The following is a 26167-nucleotide window of genomic DNA, read 5'->3' as shown; positions in this document are numbered from 1 at the left end:
TGACTCCTTGACTCCTCCTGTGAAAAGTAGAAACATGTTATTCCACCAAGTAAAAGCAAAGAAAACCCACAAAGACGGTGCTAAGCATCACTGCCTTTTCCTGTGAGATAAGGACTCACACTTGCTACAAACCAGTTTATAGGTTTGTGTTCCTTTAGGCTCTTTATGTGAAAGCCGAGGGGAAACCTACAAATGCCCTCTAGAAAAAAAGCTGTCCAAATCATTGAAGCTTTTGAAGAAATTGTGAAAATGCATCTTAACCTTCAGTGATGCTCAGAAAGAGATTTGTGAGAGAGTATAAACAGGGTGAATAAATGCCTTAGACCAGGGTTCTCAATGGGGACGGAGATGGTTTTGCCCTTGGAGGACATTTGGCCAATGTCTGCAGACATGTTTGGTTGTCACACCTCAGGGGAGGGGACTCCCAGTGGGTATTAGCCAGGGATGTTGCTAAACATCCTACAATGCACAGGAAAGCCCCTACAGCAAAGAATTACACAGCCCAAAAGGTCAATAATGCCAAGGAGAAGCATTGCCATAGACCATCGGCTGTCAGCGTGCTGAAAATCTTTGGTACATTTTTTTTGTAAATAAATAACTGGACTCACATTGTAATCGTTAAATCAAAACATTTTAATCATAAGCTTTTGACATCTCCGTGTTACGACTTGAGTGTAAGCCAAGAATCTTCTGAAACCCTCATTGATATTAAATATGGTAAACTTTGATATTGTAAAGTGATATGACCTAATATGCATGTGTTTCATCAAATTCTCAAATATCCATGTTTCATTTAGTTTTCTGGATAAAGTGCAACTGTTAAGATGAGGTGATAAGTGATGGTATTTAGGCATTGGGTAAGTAACAATTCCAGATTTCAAGGTCTATGTGTGCGCTATTAAAATTCATGCCAAAGAAAATTACAAGTTTCTACATGTCATGGGTTGTTAGAGGATTTTTTTTTCAGTAAAAAACCTCAAAAGTTAAATTCTCAAAATGCCAAGTAACCGTAGTAATTAACTGGTGTTAATGAATTAAATCAGTTCATGAAGTTTGAAGCTTATTTATCTATATACACTTGAACAATAGATCCCCATTTTTTAAAAAATTAATTAATTAAGTTATTTATGGCTGTGTTGGGTCTTCGTTTCTGTGCAAGGGCTTTCTCCAGTTGTGGCAAGCGGGGGCCACTCTTCATCGCGGTGCGCGGGCCTCTCACTATCGCGGTCTCTCTTGTTGCAGAGCACAGGCTCCAGACGCGCAGGCTCAGTAATTGTGGCTCAGGGGCCCAGCTGCTCTGCGGCATGTGGGATCTTCCCAGACCAGGGCTCGAACTCGTGTCCCCTGCATTAGCAGGCAGATTCTCAACCACTGCGCCACCAGGGAAGCCCAGATCCCCATTTTTATAGAGAGAAAGCAAAGTAGCATGAGATTTCTTGCAGCAAAGGTGACTTTGTGTTTACTTCCGTGACCTTGAGAATCTCACTCTATTTCCTTGAACCTCTCCTTTCTCTCCTCTCTGAAGGAGACAATCATTCCTAACATTTTTCCAGCTGTATCATCGCCATGTGACAGACAAGGAAGCAAGGCTCAGAGGCACAAGCCCAACATCCGACATGACAAATGAGTCATGTGATCCTGGTTTTCTGAGGTTTAATCTAGAGCCCCTTCCTCACCCAGCCTGCTTCACAGCAATATTGTGAGGCTCGAATACACTATGGCAGCACTTTGAAAAACGTAAAATGGAGTTGAGTATAAAATACAAGTAGCGGGGACTTCCCTGGTGGCGCAGTGGTTAAGAATCCGCCTGCCAATGCAGGGGACACGGGTTCGAGCCCTGGTCCGGGAAGATCCCACATGCCGCAGAGCAACTAAGCCCGCGAGCCACAACTACTGAGCCCACGTGCCACAACTACTGAAGCCTGCATGCCTAGAGCCTGTGGTCCACAACAAGAGAAGCCACCTCAATAAGAAGCCCGTGCACGGCAACGAAGAGTAGCCCCCGCTCGCTGCAACTAGAGAAAAGCCCGTGCGCAGCAACGAAGACCCCACAGAACCAAGATTAATTAATTAATTTAAAAAAATACAAGTAGGTGATATGACGACAAGGGGCAGAGGGTCCCTGACAGGTGTCTCTATGCCCTGCTTTGTCATCTTAGTCAACTTCCCTTTCCTCCCCGAGCTGTCCTCCACCAGAGAGTCTCCAAACCACTCACGTGTCCCCGTCTTTGCTTGGGGGAGAAACCTGGGGCTGCTGGGGCTTCTCCTCACTGCGTCTCAGCTGTACCCTGCATCAACAGAGCAGATGTCCAAAGACAGGTCAGAGCTTGAAGTGCTGACTGGAGCAAGAATTGAGGGACAGCCAGATGGGGTGGAGGGAGCCCCCGTCCCCCAGGGCTTTGGGGGAAGGAGGATTTAAGCCACCTCACCCAAACTGAAGGAAGAGCCAGATCCCTGAAGATGAGATTCCAGTCAGAATCGCATGTTAACCTCCTGGCTGTAATCCTCTGGAAAGTGAAACTGAGATGGCGAGTGAACTTTGGCTGGGTTTAGTTATGAGTTCTTTAGAGCTGCAGACCAAACCGTGACATTTACACTCCTCACCCTTCCCCAGAAAGCCAGGTCCCATCGGACACCCACCTGTGCCATCTCATCAGGTCTTCACACAGCACGTCAGGCTGGTGGTCTGTCTACAGCATCCCCTCTACCTACCCACACGTCAAGGACTTCCATCTAATGCCGTTTCCACCAGAATACAGTGTGCATGGGGCTTAGAGTAGGAAGCACGACTGAATACCTAATATCCTTCCCCTCTATTCACTGATGAGAAAACAGAGGCCCAGAGAAAGGCATTACCTTCTCCAGGATCAGAGCGCCAGGCCAAGGTCTCCTCCGTGCTAGTTTATTGCTCTTTTAACTTTGGTTCTTTATCTCCCTTTGCTGGGTAATAAAGAGCTTAATTATTCTCAGACATTAAACCAAAGAAATTTAATAAGCTTCTCAACACAATGTTTAGGCACAAAAATTATGATGATGGAAGTTATAGGCACATTTTGTGTGTGTGTGTCTGTTTTGGTTTAAGTTAGATTTTCTTTTAAAGTACTCAAGTCCATTTTCTTGAATCAGAGTGCAAGTACCCCTGGGGGTCTGCAGATACAGGCATACTTCCTTTAATTATGCTTCCCAGATATTGCTTTTTTTTTTTTAAACAAATTGAAGGTTTGTCGCAACTCTCAGTCAAGCAAGTCTATTGGCACCATTTTCCCAACAGCATCTGTTCACTTCATGTCTCATGTCACATTTTGGTAATTCTTGCAATACTTCTAACTTGTTCATTATTATTATTTTTGAATGGTGATCTGTGATCAGTGATCTTTGATGCTACTCCTACAGCTCACCGAAGGCACAGATGATGACTAGCATTTTTTAGCAATAACGTATTTTTAATTAAGATATGTACTTTTTTAGACATAATTCTACTGTACACTTAATAGACTACAGCACAGTATAAACATAAATTTTATAAGCACTGGGAAGCCAAGAAATTTGTGTGACTCGCTTTATTGTGATACTTGCTTTATTGTGGTGGTCTGGAATCACACCTGCAGTATCTCCGAGGTATGCCTGTATATTCTCAGGAATTCAAGAGTTCTCCAGAACAATTTTTTCTTTTTTTCTTTTTTATTTATTTATTTATTTTTGGCACGTTGTGTCTTTGTTGCTGCGCGCGGGCTTTCTCTAGTTCTGGTGAGCGGGGGATACTCTTTGTTGCTGCGCGCGGGCTTTCTCTAGTTCTGGTGAGCGGGGGATACTCTTTGTTGCGGTTTGCAGGCTTCTCATTGCGGTGGCTTCTCTTGCTGCTGAGCACAGGATCTCCATGCGTGGGCTTCAGGAGTTGTGGCACACGGGCTCAGTAGTTGTGGCTCTCGGGCTCTAGAGCACAGGCTCCGTAGTTGTGGCGCATGGGCTTAATTGCTCCGCAGCATGTGGGATCTTCCCAGACCAGGGCTCAAACCTGTGTCCCCTGCATTGGCAGGCGGATTGTTAATCACCACGCCACCAGGGAATTCCCTCTCCAGAACAATTTAAATTTAATTTTAGGTGTTCATTTCAATGTAAAATAGAAGCATATGCAACATTATGGTGTGGTAGTGTTTAAGCTGATTTTTTTTCCTGAAGTTTCTTCCTCTCCTCTGGTATGATCAGCCCATATTTGGGCCATCTAACTGGAAACTGCTATTCTTAATGATGAATGTTTTCCCTCCAATCTTCAGTGTAGATAAAGACCCTTCCCATTGTGGAGGATGAGGGGTTTGAAGAGGAGACAAAAATAATTAAACATTGGTGAAAGTTCCTTTACCCTGTTTCTTTCTCTCAATGAGGGTAGAAGGGACCGTGCCCCACTTCACCTCTGATTCCCAGAACGGCAGCGGTGCCACAGACGTCTCTCTCCTACAACAGAACCAAAGAGCAGCAGGAAAGGGAAAGCTACCCAAGGCAAGAAGAATTGTGCCCTGGAAGCTTCAACTATTAGAATGAAAATTTGCTGCCTAAAATGCTGGCATGGGGTGATACAGGAAGAGGAGAGTGATGGTATGGATATAACAGTCATCATCACCAATATGGGAAGGACAGGGACGAGCAGGGGCAGTGTGACCATGACATACAGTGGGAGCCAACGCTGTAAATATGAGGAGAGCCTTCTTCACCAGCCCTGCACCACCTCCTACCTGGGGACTTAGAAATAACCCTGGGCAGAGAGCTGTTTTTAAATTATTAATTGTTGTGAAAGCCACGGAATTTTCTGGAAATTACTAGATTGACCCCTTTGCTCTAAGACATTATAGGGCTTGACATAAAAATTAGGATCAGTAATAGGAAAACACAGAAATTTATTTTTTCACACCCAATTTTGTGGTATGAAAATATTCTACTCATGACACATATTCTGTATCGTCTTGATGGTATATGTTGTTGGAATTTTCCCAGGACCTTAGGACTTGTCTTTGCGTTTTGTTTATGGTCAGTCACATTAGCACCAACTGACCGCTTAAAGAAGCTCTATTTAAAATTTTATGCATCTCTTCACAAAAGGCCCGTACATACACTTTTTCAAGGGGACCCCAGTTTTGAAATAAGAACTGTGTCCTGAATTATGCTGTGGATTATGGATATTCATTTTGTGTAGGGACATGTTGGTATGTGGAAGAGAGAGGCATGAAAACAAGACAAATGCTCCTATCAGTGAGGAAACCAGGGAGAATGAGGATTCCAGAGAAGGCAGGAGGATGGAGGGAAAGGGTGTCATGCATCAATATGGCCACCAGATGGCAGCAGAGACATGCTCACTGTCTGCCCCTCAAGGGCTTTTGTTCAAAACCTGATTCACTCCAGACCTTTCCTCCTCCAAATGCTACTGTCCTGTATGACACACATTCAAGACTCTCTTAGCTAGTAGATGACAAAAGGAGCCCTGAGCTTAGGATGTCTGAGATTTAAATTCTAGTTTTGCTATAAATTTGGGCAAGCTTCTTCTTTGGATAATTCTGTTCATTTCTGAGGTTTCAATTTCATTAGCTTTAAAATGTACGCTACTCACACTTGAACATTCCTAAAGGGTATGTGAAAATATAACTGTGACACAAAATCCCTATTTAGGTTTCATTATTGGGAGTAGAGAGTCTTGGAAAGGTCGGAGGCTAAAACAATAGGGGAGATAAATGAAAATAAGAGAAAAAGCCTTATTGAGAGAGGACATCAGGACTCTTGCTATGAATTCAGAGAAATTCAGGTGATCACTGTCAACTTCTATCTGGGGGACCTGGTGGAAATCTATTTTGAGAGTTGTCAGGTGGACTCACCATAAAGGTAATAATTATTTCATGGAGTCCCCTAGCAATGGGTCTTATAAACGTAGAGGTCTCTCTGGGCAAAAGAAAGAAAAAGTATCAACTCAACTCTCATATCCTGGTGGCATAGCAGTCTATCATTCTACTGTCTTCTTGGTTTGTTTTCTGACTAGACGGGAGAAAGCACTGGCAGGGCTCTGAGATGCCCACCTAGATGCTGAGGCACGTGTCTAATGTTCCCCAAAGCACAGAGTGGGGAGGGGGGTTGATGCTCAGAGTTGGACGGTGGGCTTTCTTCATATGCATGACCACAGTGCAGTTGGCACCTCGGGAAGGGTAACCTTCTATGTTTCTCTCCTCCATCACCTTTGACGCTCTGGAACAACTACAGATAAGAAAGTCTGACTCTCGCTATTGTTTGGAAGAAGCCCGAAGATCTAAAATCTTGTTTAAAATAACATTTCTTGGATCTGTGCCTCTCACAAATGTGTTTTTCTGACACAGGATAAAAGATAATTAGCTTTGATAGAGGGGGATGATTCCCTCACTTGAAGGCAATATTAGAGCCTAAAATGAGAAGTTCAAGCTACCCGTAACAGGGACAGTAGGGGGAGGAAGTAGACCCACCAGGGGGGCTTTGTGTGGAGGAGGAAGCTGACCAAACAGGGGCAAGTCAGCAACCCTGACCTCTGGGAATGTTGCACCCCAAAGGGTGGTGTGTTCCCAGGTATAAACAGCCTGAAGATTAACCCAAGTCCTGAAGGGGTAGAAGCAAGTTACTCTGTGTCCGTGGCCATATTGGAGGCCCCGCTGTGATATCTCAGGTCCATAGAGATGAAGGTGATGTGGTAATAAATGCTCGGGGAAGATCTCTGAGGACTCCTTGGTGTGTATGCCTCCCTGTCCTACTCTACCTTATCCAGTGTCACCTTGGCCTCAGTAGGGGACACAATGGACATGGAATTGTGCTTCTCTTCTGGAGACCTGCGGGGCTTAGGGCCATGACCATGTTCCTTTAAATCAAAGGGAAGCACGGCATTGCCATCTGGCCAAAACCCAGGAGGAAAAAGAATCAGTGACAAAGTGAGATCCTACAGACTGAGGAATCATTTAAAGGAGAAGGAAGAATATAGTGATTTCTAAAGTTCCTGCCACAAAAATAGGGTAACTGTAATACTGTGATTGGCCCCAAGGACTCTCATTCAGATCCAGCTTTATTAACAAAATCTCCCCATCTTACAGATTTTCCACCATAAGTCAGTATAAAAATAAAAAGCAGTGGAACTTTTGCACAGTGGTGCTTAAAATACCGAAACATTTAGGGTTGGGGGACTGAGCTAAATCCTAGCTGAAGAGCTCATTGTACTGTTAGAGCCATCCCAGTCTTAGAATCCAGAAAGTGTCTGACAAACCAATTACTCCTCTGAAGTGTTTAAATTTTTTAAAATGTACTTTTAAATTTCAGTTTTTACTTTGAAATTTACTTTTGTGAGAAAGTTACAGAATTGTAAACACAGTCACTAATTATCATCCATGACTTTTCGAAAGTGATAAAACTATGTAAAATTGATTCCGCTGCAGGTTTTAGCCTGTAGGAGTGAAGCTCATGGGAAGAGTTGGTGAAACACACACTAACGCACTAGCAAACTAGCACAGATGCCTCAGTTTGGGAATTAGGAGGACCACAGGATGTGTCTTAATAACTGCAAACTCCTCCCAGGACCCCAGAGAATGCACAATCACAGAGATAGCCAAGCATCTCACACCGGAAATAGGAGAACCTTCTGAATGTTGGGGAAAAGAGGGTTAAAGAAAAGCACACCAACCTAGCAAGCCTCCTGCCTTTGCACCCTTGTACCCTCCCATACTTCCTTGGTTCAAATACTGTGCTCGGCCCTCCTGGCAGTCCCAAGCAGGCTATTGCAGTTCCTCATGTGACCAGTAGATGGCATGTTTGTCCAAGAACGTGCACCAGGTTTCAAGGAGGCTAGCGACTTTCTGAGTGCGGTGGGGAGGGCTGAGAGCTGGGTCCTAAAATGTCCCAGATCCTAACTTCCAATCTCTTCCTTTCATAAATTTTGCGAAATGGGAGCAGAAATAGGAAAACTGATGCTGCTGAATCTGCGCCAGTCTCCTGGGGCTCCAGAATTCGGTGACTGAACCACCCTATAGATACAAGTGGGGATGGGAAAAGAAGAGAAGGAGAGAAAGACACGGAAAGAGAGACTGAAGGGGAGGCGAAAGGAAAAAGGAAAGGTTTCTTGAGAGAGAGGCTGCTTCCTTATCTTACATTCATTGTTACCGTGTTTCATCACCAGGCACTCCTAAAGAAGCAACGCTGAAAAAATTATAAATCCAGTTCTCAAGGGCATTTACAGTTTTAAGAGGAGAGAACATAGGCACTAAATTATAATAGTTCAGTGACGAATGAGGGAGTCAAGAAAATCTTTATGGAGGAGATGGAACATACGGCATAGTTCATACTTCACTGAGAGCTGTGAGCCACAGGTGCAGGAGCTGGCGGAGGTGGAGCAACTATCAGGGACACGGAACTTTCAACATCGGAGAAATATCTACTTGTGGACACATTTGAGAATAAAGAGTATTCCAGATATTGGCAGAGAGAAACGAAATCTACACCCTGAAGGCTATGAAAATTATTTAAACTGGAACATGGAAACAATTGGTGACTAGTTCCATGATCATGTCTAAGATGTTTAATTAACTGTATCTGGTTGTAATTTAACATAAAATTGGGTATGAGAAACAATCTTTAAAATATTCTTTAATTGTTTTGATTAATCAGGCTTTATTTCTCAAAATAATATTACTTTAAAGTTTCATATAAGCCAAGCAGATTTCCCGTTGTTTCAGACTCTTTTGGACAAAGAATGAACATTGCAGCCTGGAAAGCATTTTATATGATTACATAGAAAACCCTAAGAAAGTTATTAAAATGTCTAGAATGTGTGAATTTAACGATGGCAATATACAACAAAACAATTGTAATCTTATATGCTAGCAGCAGAATACTGTGTATAAAATTAAAAGGTAATTCCAACAGCGATAAAAACATAAAATACTTAAAGATGAGTTTAACCAAAATATGTTTGCTCTCTCTACAGTGAAAACTATAAAGCTCTGATGAGAGAGATTAATGAAATCTCAAATATATGGAGAGATAGTATATGGCTGGTTCTGGAAGAATTGATATTGTTGAAACACCAGTTCTCCTCAACATAATCCTGATCAATGTTCCCAGCAGGTTTGCTGTGTAGAAATAAACAATTCTAAAACTTATAATGTGCAGGGTAAAAAAAAAAAGTGGTAAAGGCAAGAAGAAACATTCTACAGCCAAGATACCTAAATTATGTACAAATATGAAAAGTCGTTCAACCTCCTCAGTACTAATCAGAGGAATGCAAACCAAAAACACACTGGAAAAATAATAAAAATGTCAAAACATATCAGTTGTAAGCAAGGATGTGGAACAATGTTTCTGCCAGTATACAGCTGATGGGAGTATAAATTGATGCAGTCATTTTGAAAGTCAAAATTACATAGTAACATTGAAAAGAGGTACATACTGCATTATATTCTTAAATATGCACCTAGAGAAACTGTTGTGAGCTCATAACAACTTTATTCATAAGAGCGAAACATTGAAAACAACTTAAGTATCTGTTAACCATTGAATGGTTACATAACTTTATATATCTTCATATAAATTATAGCTAAATTCACAAACATAAATAACTTTCTTAGGGCTATTGAAAGTGACCTTCACCTGGATTTTCGGAGTGGTGCATATTCAGCATTGGCTCTCTCCTGCTGGCCACTGTGTAGGGCATTAGAGTCACTCTCGCATGGTAACCAGTCACTTTCTGATAGTGTTCCGTGCTGACAGTGCTCTGTAAGCAGCACGATAATCATAATTCCCTTATGGACATGACCACCCCCTGGAAGAACTCAGCAGTCCCACAATCCTCACTTCTTGCCTAAATAAGATCAGCTCAGCTGAAATTAATTCCTGGTGCATGATGACTGGTGTGTAGTTGACATAATCAGAAGACACAAGAGCAGGAAATATCACCAAGGAGGAGCAGGTCCACGTGGGGAGAGTGCTGTCTGCAGCTGCTCACATGGTCAGATTTTTTTCTCCGGTCTGGAAACCATTCAGAGATTTTTATCATAAAGAAACATTTACATCAGCAGAGGAGAAGAGTGAGGGAAAATCCAGGAACCGTTGGCGAAATTAGGCAGCTCTCCACGATAAGCTCTATGTTTGGCCCCATGGTCCAGTGACATTATTTCTTCTGGGCACCAGTTCCAGCCTCTGCCTTCAGTTGTAGCTTCTGCTGCTCCAGTTACCGATACCTGCAAAGCCCAGGCCAAAAGTCCCTTATTCTAAGGCTTCTCTGCTTGTCCTCCCCTCCCTCATGATTACTTTTAACAGCTTCATTGCACTGTTGTGTGTCTGTACTTTATTTGTTCAACCTGTCACTTGAAATGGACATCTGAGCTGTTTCCAGTCTTTTCCTACTGCACATAATTTTGCAATAACTAGACTCATGTGCCCCTTGGGCAATTTTTCTTGGGGAGCAGTAAGACTGGTAGGACTGAGGAGCAATAAATCTAAACAGAGAAGAGGAATGGCAAAAAAATTTTGTCAGGAAAGTACCAAAGCCCCCTCCAACCCTGGCCTGCATCCTAGCACATCAGAGCCAATCTGAGAGACGAACTTTATAGGTTTATGGACCCTGACCTTCTGCACCAAACTTGCTTCAACTTTCCAGAGCCATCACCTTGAAGCATGCTGAACATATAGGCAGATTGTCAAGGGTGAGAGATGCCTCCAGAACAGGAATATAATCCAAAGAACCGGCTTCTCTCTCAGGGCAACTCACAATAATGTATCAGATCCTTCACAAAAGAAAAAAATATGTATATCTCTAGGGCTCCTACCTTTTCTCCAGGGTCTTCTGTGTTGTGTACTGGACCTCTGGTGAGACCCATCCTTGTGATTTCAGATTTGGGGTCTGAACAGGCTGAGTGGGTACGGGGGTCATTGGCAGCCCTATCACCTCCCCTCCACCCTTATCTCACTGCCCAGCACCACACAGCCGTCCCTACTTGAAACTTTATCCTTATACCTTCTCCAGGTGGGAGCCAGCATAAAGCAGAAATTGATTCTTTGTGCAGTTTAAGTGCCTGATCGTCACTCTTGGCTTTCTCTCTTGGCCTCCAGACGTGCCTACAAGGCTCTGCATAAGCAAGTATGGGTCTCTAGCTGCTGACCATTATCAGCAGTTGCTCTGCTGTCTTGTCCAGGGCAAAACAGCCCATACCACAGCTGAATACGTTGAGTTGTTTCCCCACATGTGACATCAGTTTCACAGAAGCCTGACAGAAAGTCTACCCAATTGCAACAGGAGTGCCATTGAAACCAGCCTGATGAGGGGACACGTGGGAACGGTGTCATCCAGTGCCTGGTTGTTTAATGATGCCCAGTGAGTACACTGGTGCGTGATCCAGGTGTGACATGGTGCAAGCAATATGAATGGAACATACCTCCACCATCCATATGGGGTCACCATCAGGGACACATCCTAAGTGTTATAAAAGCTCCTACCCAAGACTAGGTTTTCCAGATCATGGACTTTATGTGCCTAAAGTTTTAATGATGGTAACTCTCATCTCACTTTTTCACAGGAGATTTCCTCTTCACTGTATTCCCCACCCCTTTCCCCAGAATCCCAGGGACATCTGCAGAGTCCAGGTGAGCATCAATCCATGTGAGGGATGGAGGACCCTTTGCCCACACCTTCCTTTGGGGGCTCTAGAGAGCTTTTTAAGGAAAGTCCCAGCTTTGTACGAGGGAGGAGTCTGCAGCGGTGGTACGTCTCCCTGGCATTGAGCATCAGGACGATCCCAGACAGGGTAACGCCAGAGGAAGAGGCGCTCTCCTGTGCTGAGAGTGCTTTCAGAGTAGACAGAAACGTGTTTCCTGCAATCCACATATATTGAAAACCTAAATTATCCATGCAGGTAGGAGCAAAGCAATTCACAAAGAGAAATGGTAGAATTTCTTGATTCCCAAAGCAGCATTGATAGACAGCAAGAGTGACGTCATGCAAAAAAAAATTATGAGTCTAAAGATAGAAATAGCATCTTAAGGATATTCAAATACCGATTTCAAAAGTATTATTTTTAAAAAAAAATTTTTTTTAGTGTTTTCACATGATGTACATTGGGACAAATCAGAAGAAATACAAATGTTAAATGTCATATGGAAGTTAAACCCATTGGTTATTAGACTTAATCATGAACATATAGGGAAACTACCTGCCTCAAACTTTCTGCCACTTTGATAAATCACAAGGTGGTGGTGATAAGGAGACTTGTTTGGGGCTATGGTGCTACTACAGGAAAATGGGGGAAGAGTGATCAAAGCAAGATGGGACATTAGTAACCCCTTTATCTGTGTAAATGTAGAAGCAGACACTTATTAGAGGGGGATCTCTAATAACACCGAGGATGTCTCATATACACATATATGTGCAAAAAATAAATAAAATGAAAACGGTCCATGTATGAAGGCCCAGGGAATCTTCTTAGGTTTAATCAAATATTCAGGCTTACTTAGCTCTCAGATTCACTCAGAAGGATAGCAGACAGAATCAAAGCATTTCAAGGGAGCAGCATCTGATCATTCTCTTCAGTGGGAGAAGTTCTTGAAACAGTCCATAATGCAGACCAGGTGCTGGTCTCTGCCCACCTCGCCCCTAAGTGACAGCTTAGGTGCAAGATGAATTTACACCTGTGAAAGTGGCATCTACCCTGCGGTAGAATCCTCATCTTTTTGGAGTCAATGCCCTTTGCATCAAGTTCATGAGCAAAGCTTCCAGACCCCTGGTAAGTGCATGCCCAATTACAAGGGTCACTGCATTCAGAGATGCCCAAGCTATGTATGGGTTCCCACACTTGTTATAATTCATCAGATATTCCTCCTAGCCAAATACAACTTACCAAGCAAAAGCCATGTTTTACAATAGATAATTTTGTCTAGAAAGTTAGCTGACATTCTTCCTTTCTTAGTTTTCCTAAAAAGAGCTAGAGATTTAGTCTAAGATTAAATTTGTCCTGGAGAAATAGAAAGGGTATTAAACTTTTACCCGCAAGAATGAAAGTGATTTACAGTTACTTGTTTTCTTTATCAAGCATCATTTTATTTTTCAAATTACTTAAAAGAAACACATTCCATGTTTTGTTTGTGTGCTTATCCAAAAAAAAAGCATTGTGATGCTTAGTATAAAAAGGTTTTAAAGGTTTTTAAATTGCAAACCATTTAAGCAACCTAATTAGATCAAACATATCTGGGAATTTCTGAGTATGTACATGAGGAAAAAATTAGTTAAAGCATCCTGATTTTTAAAATCTTGGATCATTCACTAGCTTTCTGAATGCTCAATGTCAGAAAAACTGATATGAAGAATTAAATACTATTGACCACAAGAGGGAAGCCTAGTCCCACTTTCACTATGCTTTAGGGAAAAAACCCCCAAAAAACCCAAAACAACCTCAAAGGAAAGCCACGTTTACTAAGAACTTTTAAAATATTCACCAATAAATACGGTGTACAAGACAAAACAACTGTCATCCCCACCTGAGGCTGCATTTGTGGTGGGAGTGGTTTTAGTGTTTTGAATGGACTCGTTCTTGGACTCCACATATTACTGGCTATAGAGTTAGAGACGTGATTTACAAAACTACCTTCCCACTTTCTAAGTGAGACATTGACCAAAGGGCTAGACTTCTGTAAATCTCGGTTTCCTCAGAATAAATTGGAAATATAATGGTAGAAAATATAATGGTAATATTTAATATGATATTTACTATTTTATTAGTAATATTTTAATTGGTAAGGGAGAAAGACCACACCAAAAAAAAAAAAAAAAAAAAAAAAGACTTTCAGTAAAACCAATGACAGTTCTCTGGCCGATTTCTCACCTTTTTTTCTACCATAAAACTTCAAAGTTCAAAAGTAACCTTAGATCAAAAATAGGTAATTCTCTCTCATCATAGTTAGATAAAAACATTGATTTTGCTAAAGCATTTTACGGCATTGGTCATTTCTCATGTATTATCCTATCTAAGTCTTGAAATGCCCTGTGTGTTAGATGACATTCACCCACTCATGTTCTCCCGTGTTCTACTGTGATCACCTAACAAACTTCCCTCTTACACTCTACGCTTGACCCGTGCTATGTCAATGCGCACGAGAGCCACCTTCTCATCATGACCTCTATTTTTTGAAAATTTCTTTCATTTATCATAACATTCAGACTTGAAACCTAACTACAAGGTACTTTTTGATCATCTTCTACCACCTTCTTATCCTAATCCAGCCAGTAAGCAGGCCTAGGGATTCATTCCTCACGTTTAACTTTGCCAGCGGGTGGCAAAGATGATAGATGGAGCTGGAAACGGCTCTGAAAATAATTTGCCAAAACGTGGAAGGAACAGAAGGTTGAAGGAGTGAATCAGCCATTGTCCAGGCACAAGGGGGCAGCTGGTGAAGGCAGCCACTTTCAGGCTTCGCTGGTGATTTTTCGAATGAAACTTTTCCTTCACAGTCTCTCAACTACCAAGTTCAGCCTATTAGAAGAGACAAGAAAATCGGGAATTATAGAACAATCTGACTCTAGATGCTCAAATCATAACAATGGGGCCTGTGGAAATACTCTGAGATGTGGATTTGAAGTTTCCAACCCCTCTCCCCACGTGTGTGTGAATGTGTGTGTGTGTGTGTCTGCAAATCCTTATTTACAAAAGCTACACTAAGAAAAGTGATTTCGCACCCCTGAGAGCCTGTACAAACTCAGGCCTTTGAAGCATCAGATTTCAAGTGGAGGTAAAGAGAAAAATGAATCAAACTCTCAAACTCTCCTCCTCCCAGGGTAGAGATGAGCCCAAACACCATGGACCCCTTTATTCACACAGGACATCTTAGGAAGGTCCATTAACCCATCATCCCAGCACATTTGTTGATGTCATCAGTTGGCAGTTTTCAGTCTGACACAGATTTATTTCAGCAGATTAGCCTTTGCCCCCTCTCAGGATGGAGAGGAGACATGATAGCGAACAAGGAGAGTTTTTTACATGGGGACTTGGGGAGGAAATGCCTAGATCAACATCCCCAAAGATCCTCTGGTAGGAAGTCCTCAGCAGGAGAAACACCATGAAGACTCTGAGTACTAGAGGGAAAAGGAGGGAAAGGCAGCTAAAGGAGGGGGCTGGAGGCTCTCAGAGCTCAAACCACACAAGCATGAAGCAGCGAGGTCCCAGACTTGACCTGGGTCCAAGGAGAAAGCGATCTCATTTCCAAGCCCTCGCCTTTTACTCCAAAATAACATTTTCTCTGGTTCTAAGTTTGGACTGTGGGGAGAACCCGAGTGAACTATGGGGGAAATAGAGATACAGAGATAGAGGTAGAGAGATATATTTGCATTTAGTAGTTTTAAAAAAAATTCCTATTTGCTTCTATGGTCTTGTCTGTATAGTAGGGAATAAAACCAAGAATATTACATTTCCCAGGCTCTCCCTACCCCCGGTTTCTGAATGTGGTCTACATTCTGCAAGTGAAATTTAGGATTGTGAGATTCGGGAAGCAGAGACAGGCTGAAGGTTTCTCAGGTCGTGGATACAAGGGTTCACGGACAGGGGTCTTGTGTTGGCGGCATCCTTGTGTTCCCGAGACATTCCCTCCCCCTGAGCTCTAGAGGAGCCATGATGCCAGCAGTGGCTCCTACAGGTCCCTCCCTCTCAAAGTTAAGGGTCTGTAACTGATTTGTGCTCCTCCAGGCTTCCAACAGTTTTGAGGTATAATTCCCTACAATAGAGTAGAATTGTAACAAATAATCCCATTTAGGGTGTCCTCAGGGACTTCTATTTCCTGAACGAACTTCGACTAGTACAGAGGCTCCTCGCCTTTAAATGTTACCGAGACAACCTCATTCAGGCGCCCTCAGAAATTCCCGCAAACACACAGGAAGTTAGAGGTCAGGAGAAAACAGGGAACCATGATTAATGTCCAAATAGAAACTTCTTTCTCATCACAGAGAAAGGGAACTGAAAGTCTATTCTAAAGACTCCCCAGTTTAGTAATCTCATGAGGAGAACCAATCAGTGTTTTAGGACTAAACGACATCATAAGTTGCTGAGCAACATCTTGGGTTGAAGGTGCTATTACAACATGTAGAACACAGAGACATATAGAGTCTCTGAGTTTACTGTACATATATTGAGCATCTTGTAAGAACAAGGCATTATGGCAGCCAGCAAAGGGCAAGCACAGAAAAATTATATTGGTTAAGTGTGATTAGAGGAGGTTAGGATAGAGGAGATGAAAAACCGAAATTATAGGATCAGACTCTCAGCAGAGACTGATACTGTAGAAGTCTCCTCTGGCCCATTCCAGTGCCTCCAGGAAACACAGTCCTCAACAATTTTAGGGCAGAACTGTGTGTGCATCCTCCCAGGCATCTAGAAGTCAGTATCAGAGGATGTCCAAAGCCCTTAGATACAATCAGAAAATCAGCCATGTGTAGAGTCTTGGCTCTTCTGAACTGGGAGGGGAGTTGTAGGGCAGGATAAGACCTCAGCAGTGTAGAAAACACTGTGGAAAACCCACCCTAAGTATATGTGTCATGACTGATCTTAAAGAGTAAACTCACCATCTCATGAGCTGCCTCACTGCCAGGTCTCTCCTCCTTGCAAGTATTTGGATTCCAGCCCTTTCTAGGGTTGGTTTAACACTTTCCTTTCTATTTTGCTATATTTTCAAAAAATGAGGGTCAGTCAACATGTGCTAACTTTCAGTATTCTCAACAGTGAACATCAAGATAAATTCTTTGAATCAGAACTTTCATCATGAAGAAGTAATGGTAAAGCCCTCCTACAGGTTATTATCTCTAGTCTTCCAGGTAAAATAAGCTCTGCCCCATTTACTCTCTTTATTCATCTATCTGATTCTTCAGGAAAGGTATGTGCCCAGAAGTCTTTTCCAATCTCAGGACATATTTAAGGTAACAGGAATTAGGAATAGAATTCCCCCTTTCCAGTCTACTGTCTCCAGTAACCACTACCTACGTTCCAAGATGTAGCTTTCCATACATCTCCAGCTTTGGGAGTGTTGGAACTCAGAGTTTCTCTTCTGATGTTCTCCTGAACTGTCAGGGATCCCAAACTCTTGGGCAGAGTTGGCCACCTTGGAGTCTAGGACACGGGAGGGAGCCTGAAGCAGTAAGAGGTGCCTTAAGGGCAGCTCTGTAACCCGACACTGCCAAGATTCAGGCATTCCTCATAGCCTGACCATTTACATTCTTTTTAGATGAACTACTCTCCCTTAAATAAATTCCCCGGCTGTCACAGCACAGAGACATGATCTGCCATTAACTCTCATCTTAGGATATTTCCATTGATTCTATTCTCACTAATGTGCTTCAGGCAGATCCATTTCTGGCACTTGGATTGGGATGGAAGAGTCTCTGAGTGATTGCCCATCATTCTTGAAAACTCGATTTTTTTGTTCTTTTTGTTTGGTTGTGAGTTTGTTTGATTGATTAAGAAGTTCCTTTTCATCTAATGAACAAAGCATCACCTTTCCTGGACCCTTTGCAAAAGTCCTTCCCTTAGCAACAGCAGTGTCATCTCAAACGATTTTTCTGATTGGCTGCAGCTCAACTGATTCTTAATTTTAATCAGTCAGACTCTGACACCCTACATTCTCTTTACTTGTATTCCAGTCTGTTGTGACCCACCTTGAGCTCTACTGACCCTCATCGAGACGCCTAAAAAGAAAATGGCCATAATTGGAGTCCCAATACCAGGATTTTTCATCACTGTTCTGATAAGCCTTCAGGAATCATGGGCTATCACAGGTAAGTGCTGAAAGAATCAAAAGTAGGGATAAATAAGTTCTGAGAGCATCGGAGAAGTGAATTGTGGACATTTGAAAGACAATCTTTGGAGTGAAAAAGAAGAGTGACAGGTATTTTCTGGGTCTAACTCTAACATTATAATAAATTGTAGTTAGAAGAGTTCTCTGCTCACCAGCAATTGAAGTAAAATTTAGATTAGAGAAGCAAAACTGAATTGTATACTGATTAATACTATTGACTTTGATATAAGCCAAACTTTCAGGGAAATATTTTCTGACAGGCATTAACAAGATACGTTTCTGCTCTTTAACTTTTCATTCCTGGAAAATTAGTAAAAATTAAAAACCTCATGTAATTTCATGAGGATTAAGTCAGAAAAAAATATGAGATTTCTTGACACCTGTTCTTAACTATTTTTGCCACGGTAGCTATCTTTTGGCCTGTCAATTCTGTCAGCCTATTTGGAGCACAGACATTATACTAAAGATCACTAGAAAGGAAAGTCACCAAAAAGCAACCATTCACCCAAGGGAGGGGGAAGGGCAGGCATGCTGATATGAATTGCATTTACTTTACTGTCTCTTGGGACGGTGATAACCCCAATTACAGTGGATCTTAAAAGGATCTTTGGTCACTGTAACTTAGTAATATTCGTAAGAGGGTAGAAAAATGAGTAAGGAAGTGAAGTGTCTGATATTACTCTCTACCATCTCCAGAGCAAATATTGTGCCGTTGTGAAGGTGTATTGTGAAAAAACATTCTTCGCCCAGAGTGCCCCCCAAAGAAGGTGGCAGGTAGACTGGAAATAGGTAAAGTAATAACCTAGCTCCAAGACCCATGATGACAGTGTAGGTTTCTATTGCCCAGAAAGAGCCACATACAAGGATGCCTTCCAGGAAAGATAGCTTCCCTTGGAGCTAAAAGAGGAAGTTAGAATGTGTGTGTGTGTGTGTGTGTGTGTGTGTGTGTGTGTGTGTGTGTAGCTGCAAATGCTAGATAAATCCCTAGGTTTATCAATATACAGTTGGATTTTAAAACCCGCCGCTCATTTACATGCACCACAGAGGCAGCCTACTCTTCAACTGTAGCTTTCTTATTTCAAGTCCATTATTCCCTTGGTGTAGATTATTCTCACTATCAACCATAATAGAATATGTCCCTTAATGACAGTCTCAATCTAAAGATCTTTAAGATGCAAGGGAACGTTGGTGAGGTCAATCCAAATATAATACTTCCCTCAGATGGATGCAGGGTGTGGGTGTGGATACAGGAAAGTGAGTGCTCTACAATGCTACAAGGTCTCAAACTTAACTATTTGGGTACCACAATCTCCAGTCATATATTCCATGGGTCTGGCCCTTAAACATAAAGCAGTTTCTGATGCTAAAGTACTTGTTGTAATCCCGATGATATACTAAGAAATTACTTAAAACTAGTCTCATTTCATCTTAAAAACAAACCCAACATAGAAGCAAAACCACAGTGGAATATAATGGGAAAACTACATATAAATAGATAAAGTAATGTACTCAAGATCACTAGGTAGCTGAATGAGAATTCGAGATTTAATTTGATTCCAGAGTTCAAACCCAACCTTTTAAACATTGTTTCTCTCTTCTTAGAGTTATGGTGCTCTGAGACATGCCCTGGGATTCTGGCTTAAATTATTTAATTCCTAGGTCAAGAGAGTGAGAGAACATTTCTCTTTTAGGGGCTACTGCTGAAATTCTAAAGAGGGAATCATTTCTCAGGCAGTAACATGGAGTCAAACAAAAGCTTCACGAGACTCTAGTTTTTCAGAGCTCATTTCCTCAATCCACACTCTCTAAATTGAACCTTTGCTTGTCCACTCCCAGCTCTGTTGAACACGAATGTCCTTCACCCAGGCCTCATCTTCCCACTCATCCCTACTCTCCATCACTCCTCCTTTCCACTTGGCCCTCTCTTTCCACTACCCCTGCCCACATTTGTGTGTCTCACATCCTGGGTTCTTCTTCAACACTCTCTCCTGGTTCCCACCCTAATTCCCTTTCTTGTCTTTTCAGAGGATCATGTGATCATCCAGGCTGAATTCTCTCTGGTCCCTGACCAGTCAGGCGAGTTTATGTTTGACTTTGATGGTGATGAGATTTTCCACGTGGATTTGGAAAGGAAGGAGACAGTGTGGCGGCTTAAAGAATTTGGAAATTTTGCCAGCTTTCAGGCTCAGGGTGCATTGGCCAATATTGCTGTGGGAAAAGCCAACCTGGACATCATGATAAAGCGCTCCAACCACACCCCAAACACCAATGGTACCTCTCTCTCTGCTGCACTCCTAGACTTGGGAATTGTAGCTTTAGATAGATACTTCAGCTCTTTGTGTTATGTTACTATGACTGCCTTTCCCTCCCAGGGACCTGTTCTTGCCATATGCAAGCTCCAAATTCTCATGCCACCAGCCCAAGAACTTTATGAGTTTGTTCCTTTCTTGATGTGCTCACATCTCGTCTCTAGCATCCACAGTCTCTCATAAAGTCATTGCCCTGAATCCATGCTGGGGGAGCCAGGAATGAGGTCCTTGGGTATCTTTACACCTCAATGTTGGTTCCCGTTCATGGGGGAGGGTATTAGAGCTGGGTATCTGAGACCATGACACAGATTCTCAGGGCACAATTTCAATTGCTTTTTCAGCCTTGGTGGGAGGGAGAAGGGCAGGACTAAGCAGGGAAAGCTAATTTCTGTCACCTGTCCCCCAGTACCTCCAGAAGTGACTGTGCTCTCAAACACCCCTGTGGAAGAGGGAGAGCCCAACATCCTCATCTGTTTCATCGACAAGTTTTCTCCACCAGCGATCAATGTCACGTGGCTTCAAAATGGCAAACCTGTCACCACAGGAGTGTCAGAGACAGTCTTCCTGCCCAGGAATGACCACCTTTTCCGCAAGTTTCACTACCTCCCCTTCGTGCCCTCAACCGAGGATGTCTATGACTGCAAGGTGGAGCACTGGGGTTTGGAGGAGCCACTTCTCAAGCACTGGGGTAAGAACCATCCTTCAATCTCCTGTATTTTACGGCTTCCTCCTGTGATGCATGCGTCTGGCCCTTTGGGGCCACAAGTCCCCTAACTGTTTCATAACAACTGCTCCAATGCCTGTTCCTGGTCTCCCATTGCTCAGCTTTCCCCACTTCTAATCTGTAATTCCCTTAATGCATCATCTGTCTTCCTCTTATTTAGTTGATGAAAAAATATTCTTTTGACTAAGTACCCTATATTTGGTCCTAAGTGCTGCTCCCTACCACATGCATTATTCTGTACTCTGATTTATTTTTCCCCAGAGTATGAAGCTCCAACCCCCCTCCCAGAGACCACAGAGAACGCGGTGTGTGCCCTGGGCCTGATTGTGGCTCTGGTGGGCATCATTGTTGGGACCATTTTCATCATCAAGGGCGTGCGCAAAGGCAACACTGTTGAACACCGCGGGCCTCTGTGAGGCACCTGCAGGTGGGTTTGCTGTGGTCAGAGGAAGACATATATGGAATGATCCAGAGGAAGGAAACAGAGTGAGGGAAAGGACATGTGATGCCTTTAAGGGAAAACAAGCGCAAAAGTCATGGCCCTTGATTTATCTTTGCTGGACAAAATCAGACATTGCCGTCATCTGATACTCCAAAGCCTCACAGTCCTACGTTCCTTTCCATACATGTGCCCCTAAAACCACACCTCCTGTCTTAGAACTTATCGCCAGTACCTAAAATAATTGTTTCACATTAGAATACTGAGTCCTGTGATCTGGGAAAGTCAACTTCAAGATTAAGACTCCTCCTGGCTTATATTTCCTGAGCAGGATATCTGTTCTGAAACATTTCCAGAGCTTCACTCTTTGGGGTTTAGGGTAGATTCATTGTATGAAGTGGAAATCTCTTGGAGGCCAAAGCGTGTTTTTACCCCTCCATTCTGAAAAATAGTGTCAGAAGGTCTAAGAGAAAGTAAAGCATGGTCTGCTCATTCGTGCTTACTTGGAAGGTTGGAAAGGTTGTATTTACAAGAGGTCACACAAATACTAAGAGACTGTTTCAAAGTCAAAGGATTAAAGGTGAAGAGGAAGGAATCTGAAGGTAAGAGCTCAAAATATTCATCTTAAACTCTATAGTAACTGTGTGTGTCCTGCTACAGGTAATGGACTTCGTTAAAGAGAAGATCGATGAAGATATTTCTGCTTTAATAGCTCTACAAACCCGGCAGTACCCCAATTGTTCACCTCAGTGATGACAACCATCCTTCAGCACTTCCCAACACTTTAGCTACTCTAAGAGTAAAGACGCCTTCTACAATCTCCAAGTTCTAATGTCTAGTTATTCCCTGTCTATTGCTCCTTCTTGTATTGGCTTTCCCTCCGTTTTCCACTGTCTTTTTATTATCACTATGTAATGCCTTTGGAATAGAGCCCATAGGATCCTTTCTCTGCTATGGAACTTTTTGAATGTTCTATGGGCTATCTCTTGTATACTTATTATTTGGAGTTTCTTCTGACTGCAATTGTGATTTTTCTGAATACAATAAACTTTGAGTGGGTCTTAAGTGGAGTTTTTGGTATCTGAGCCAATTCTTCATGGTGGCTGGGGAGTATATGTGATCCTTTCATCCTGAAATGTCTGAACGCTGAATGTATCTTATAGGCTCTGTAGTTAATCAGAAATAGTCCGGTTTATTAGGACCCAAGTCCATTCAGAGGATCTGCCAGCAATCCAGTTGCTGTGGTCTGGTCCTTATATAGAAAACCCTAGAGTAGGGTTTATTTGTTGAGAGATGACTTAGCAACACGTTCATAATCTGGTTTGGATTCTTAAGCCTCCAAATCAATGAGATATCTGGATCTTCAGGAGAGTGAATCTTAAATCCTAAGGAAGACTTCTGATAATGGATGAGACAGATGGTGGGGAACAGATGGTGGTGGAGCAGTGAGCAGAATACAGGAGCGTTCATATACATAACAGGATTTCCAAATCAACACCATGCATTTTAGACTTAAGGAGGCATGAGATTGGACACTGAGATTGGCATTACCATTTTCTTTTTTTTTTTTTAACATCTTTATTGGACTATAATTGCTTTACAATGTTGTGTTGGTTTCTGCTGTATAACAAAGTGAATCAGCTATACCTACACATATATCCCCATACCCCCTCCCTCTTGCATCTCCCTCGCACCCTCCCTATCCCCCCCTCTAGGTAGTCACAAAGCACAGAGCTGATCTCCCTGTGCTGTGTAGCTGCTTCCCACTAGCTATCTATTTTACATTTGGTAGTGTATATATATTAATGCCACTCTCTCACTTTGTCCCAGCTTACCCTTCCCCCTCCCTGTGTCCTCAAGTCTATTCTCTATGCCTGCGTCTTTATTCCTGTCCTGCCCCTAGGTTCATAGGAAGCATTTTTATTTTTTGATTCCATATATATGTGTTAGCATACTGTACTTGTTTTTCTCTTTCTGACTTACTTCACTCTGTATGACAGACCCTAGGTCCATCCACCTCACTACAAAAAACTCAATTTCGTTTCTTTTTATGGCTGAGTAATATTCCATTGTATATTTGTGCCACATCTTCTTTATCCATTCATCTGTCGATGGACACCTAGATTGCTTCCATGTCCTGGCTACTGTAAATAGTGCTGCAATGAACATTGTGGTACATGACTCTTTTTGAATTAATGTTTTCTCAGGGTATATGCCCAGTAGTGGGATTGCTGGGTCGTATGGTAGTTCTACTTTTAGTTTTTTAAGGAACATCCATACTGTCCTCCATAGTGGCTGTATCAATTTACATTCCCACCAACAGGGCAAGAGGGTTTCCTTTTCTCCACACCCTCTCCAGCATTTATTGTTTGTAGATTTTTTGATGATGGCCATTCTGACCAGTGTGAGGTGATACCTCATTGTAGTTTTGATTTGCATTTCTCTAATGATTAGTGATGTTGAGCATTCTTTCATGTGTTTGTTGGCAATCTGTATATCTTCTTTGGAGAAATGTCTGTTTAGGTCTTCTGCCCATTTTTGGATTGGGTTGTTTGTTTTTTTTGATATAGAGCTGCATTAGCTGCTTGTATATTTTGGAGATGAATCCTTTGTCAGTTGCTTCCTTTGCAAATATTTTCTCCCATTCTGAGGGTTGTCTTTTCATCTTGTTTATGGTTTCCTTTGCAGTGCAAAAGTTTTAAGTTTCATTAGGTCCCATTTGTTTATTTTTGTTTTTATTTCCATTTCTCTAGGAGGTGGGTCAAAAGGGATCTTGCTGTGATTTATGTCATAGAGTGTTCTGCCTATGTTGTCCTCTAAGAGTTTTATAGGGTCTGGCCTTACATTTAGGTCTTTAATCCATTTTGAGTTTATTTTTGAGTGTGGTGTTAGGGAGTGTTCTAATTTCATTCTTTTACATGTAGCTGTCCAGTTTTCCCAGCACCACTTATTGAAGAGGTTGTCTTTTCTCCATTGTATATTCTTGCCTCCTTTATCAAAGATAACATGACCATATGTGCATGGGTTTATCTCTGGGCTTTCTATCCTGTTCCATTGATCTATATTTCCGTTTTTGTGCCAGTACCATACTGTCTTGATTACTGTCACTTTGTAGTATAGTCTGAAGTCAGGGAACCTGACTCCTCCAGCTCCATTTTTCTTTCTCAAGATTGCTTTGGCTATTTGGGGTCTTTTGTGTTTCCATACAAATTGTGAAATTTTTTGTTCTAGTTCTGTGAAAAATGCCATTGGTAGTTTGATAGGGATTGCATTAAATCTATAGATTGCTTTGGGTAGTATAGTCATTTTCACAATCTTGATTCTTCCAATCCAAGAACATGGTATATCTCTCCATCTGGTTGTATCATCTTTAACTTCTTTCATCAGTGTCTTATAGTTTTCTGCGTACAGGTCTTTTGTCTCCTTAGGTAGGTTTATTCCTAGGTATTTATTCTTTTTGTTGCAGTGGTAAATGGGAGTGTTTCCTTAATTTCTCTTTCAGAATTCTCATCATTAGTGTATAGGAATGCAGGAGATATCTGTGCATTAATTTTGCATCCTGCTACTTTACCAAATTCATTGATTAGCTCTAGTAGTTTTCTGGTAGCAGTTTTAGGATTCTCTATGTATAGTATCATGTCATCTGCAAACAGTGACAGTTTTACTTCTTCTTTTCCAATTTGGATTCCTTTTATTTCTTTTTCTTCTCTGATTGCTATGGCTAAAACTTCCAAAACTATGTTGAATAATAGTGGTGAAGGTGGGCAACCTTGTCTTGTTCCTGATCTTAGATGAAATGGTTTCAGTTTTTCACCATTGAGAACGATGTTGGCTGTGGGTTTGTCACATATGGCCTTTATTATGTTGAGGTAAGTTCCCTCTATGCCTACTTTCTGGAGGGCTTTTATCATAAATGTGTGTTGAATTTTATCAAAAGCTTTTTCTGCATCTCTTGAGATTATCATATGGTTTTTATCCTTCTATTTGTTAATATGGGTTATCACATTGACTGATTTGCGTATATTGAAGAATCCTTGCATTCCTGGGATAAACCCCACTTGATCATGCTGTATGATCCTTTTAATGTGCTGCTGGATTCTGTTTGCTAGTATTTTGTTGAGGATTTTTGCATCTATGTTCATCAGTGATATTGGCCCTTCGTTTTCTTTCTTTGTGACATCTTTGTCTGGTTTTGGTATCAAGGTGATGGTGGCCTTGTAGAATGAGTTTGGAAGTGTTCCTCCCTCTGCTATATTTTGGAAGAGTTTGAGAAGGATAGGTGTTAGCTCTTTTCTAAATGTTTGATAGAATTCACCTGTGAATCCATCTGGTTCTGGGCTTTTGTTTGTTGGAAGATTTTTAATCATAGTTTCAATTTCAGTGCTTGTGATTGGTCTGTTTATATTTTCTATTTCTTCCTGGTTCAGTCTCGGAAGGTTGTGCTTTTCTAAGAATTTGTCCATTTCTTCCAGGTTGTCCATTTTACTGGCATATAGTTGCTTGTAGTAATCTCTCATGATCTTCTGTATTTCTGCAATGTCTGTTGTTACTTCTCCTTTTTCATTTCTAATTCTGTTGATTTGTGTCTTCTCCCTTTTTTCCTTGACGAGTCTAGCTAATGGTTTATCAATTTTGTTTATCTTCTCAAAGCACCAGCTTTTAGTTTTTTTGATCTTTGCTATTGTTTCCTTCATTTCTTTTCCATTTATTTCTGATCTGATCTTTATGATTTCTTTCCTTCAGCTAACTTTGGGGGTTTTTGTTTTTCTTTCTCTAATTGCTTTAGGTGTAAGGTTAGGTTGCTTATTTGAGATTTTTCTTGTTTCTTGAGGTAGGTTTGTATTGCTATAAACTTCCCTCTTAGAACTGCTTTTCCTGCATCCC

At 41.8% G+C, this 26167-nt stretch overlaps 1 protein-coding gene across 1 annotated transcript; it reads left to right on the top strand.

Annotated features, from left to right (window-relative positions):
• The first annotated feature begins 17629 nt into the window (after positions 1-17629).
• On the top strand, positions 17630-22353 carry LOC103007833 (HLA class II histocompatibility antigen, DR alpha chain). Its single transcript, XM_007193888.3, has 5 exons — positions 17630-17791; positions 19837-20082; positions 20527-20808; positions 21106-21271; positions 21944-22353. Exons 1-4 carry the CDS (start codon positions 17713-17715, stop codon positions 21258-21260), a joined length of 762 nt encoding a protein of 253 aa, XP_007193950.1. The 5' UTR covers positions 17630-17712; the 3' UTR covers positions 21261-21271; positions 21944-22353.
• The last annotated feature ends 3814 nt before the right edge of the window (positions 22354-26167 follow it).

This window comes from Balaenoptera acutorostrata, chromosome 10 (genome assembly GCF_949987535.1).
Source record: "Balaenoptera acutorostrata chromosome 10, mBalAcu1.1, whole genome shotgun sequence".
Classification (NCBI taxonomy): domain Eukaryota; kingdom Metazoa; phylum Chordata; class Mammalia; order Artiodactyla; family Balaenopteridae; genus Balaenoptera; species Balaenoptera acutorostrata.
Note: the sequence above shows the minus strand (reverse complement) of the source record. Positions and strands in the feature narration are given on the sequence as shown.

Excerpts from the sequence above, each read along its gene's own strand:
- LOC103007833 (XM_007193888.3), top strand. The coding sequence starts at position 17,713 with ATGGCCATAATTGGAGTCCCAATACCAGGATTTTTCATCACTGTTCTG. Across the intron at positions 17,792-19,836 it reads GGAATCATGGGCTATCACAG|AGGATCATGTGATCATCCAG; the intron begins GTAAGTGCTGAA and ends TTGTCTTTTCAG. Across the intron at positions 20,083-20,526 it reads CCACACCCCAAACACCAATG|TACCTCCAGAAGTGACTGTG; the intron begins GTACCTCTCTCT and ends CCTGTCCCCCAG.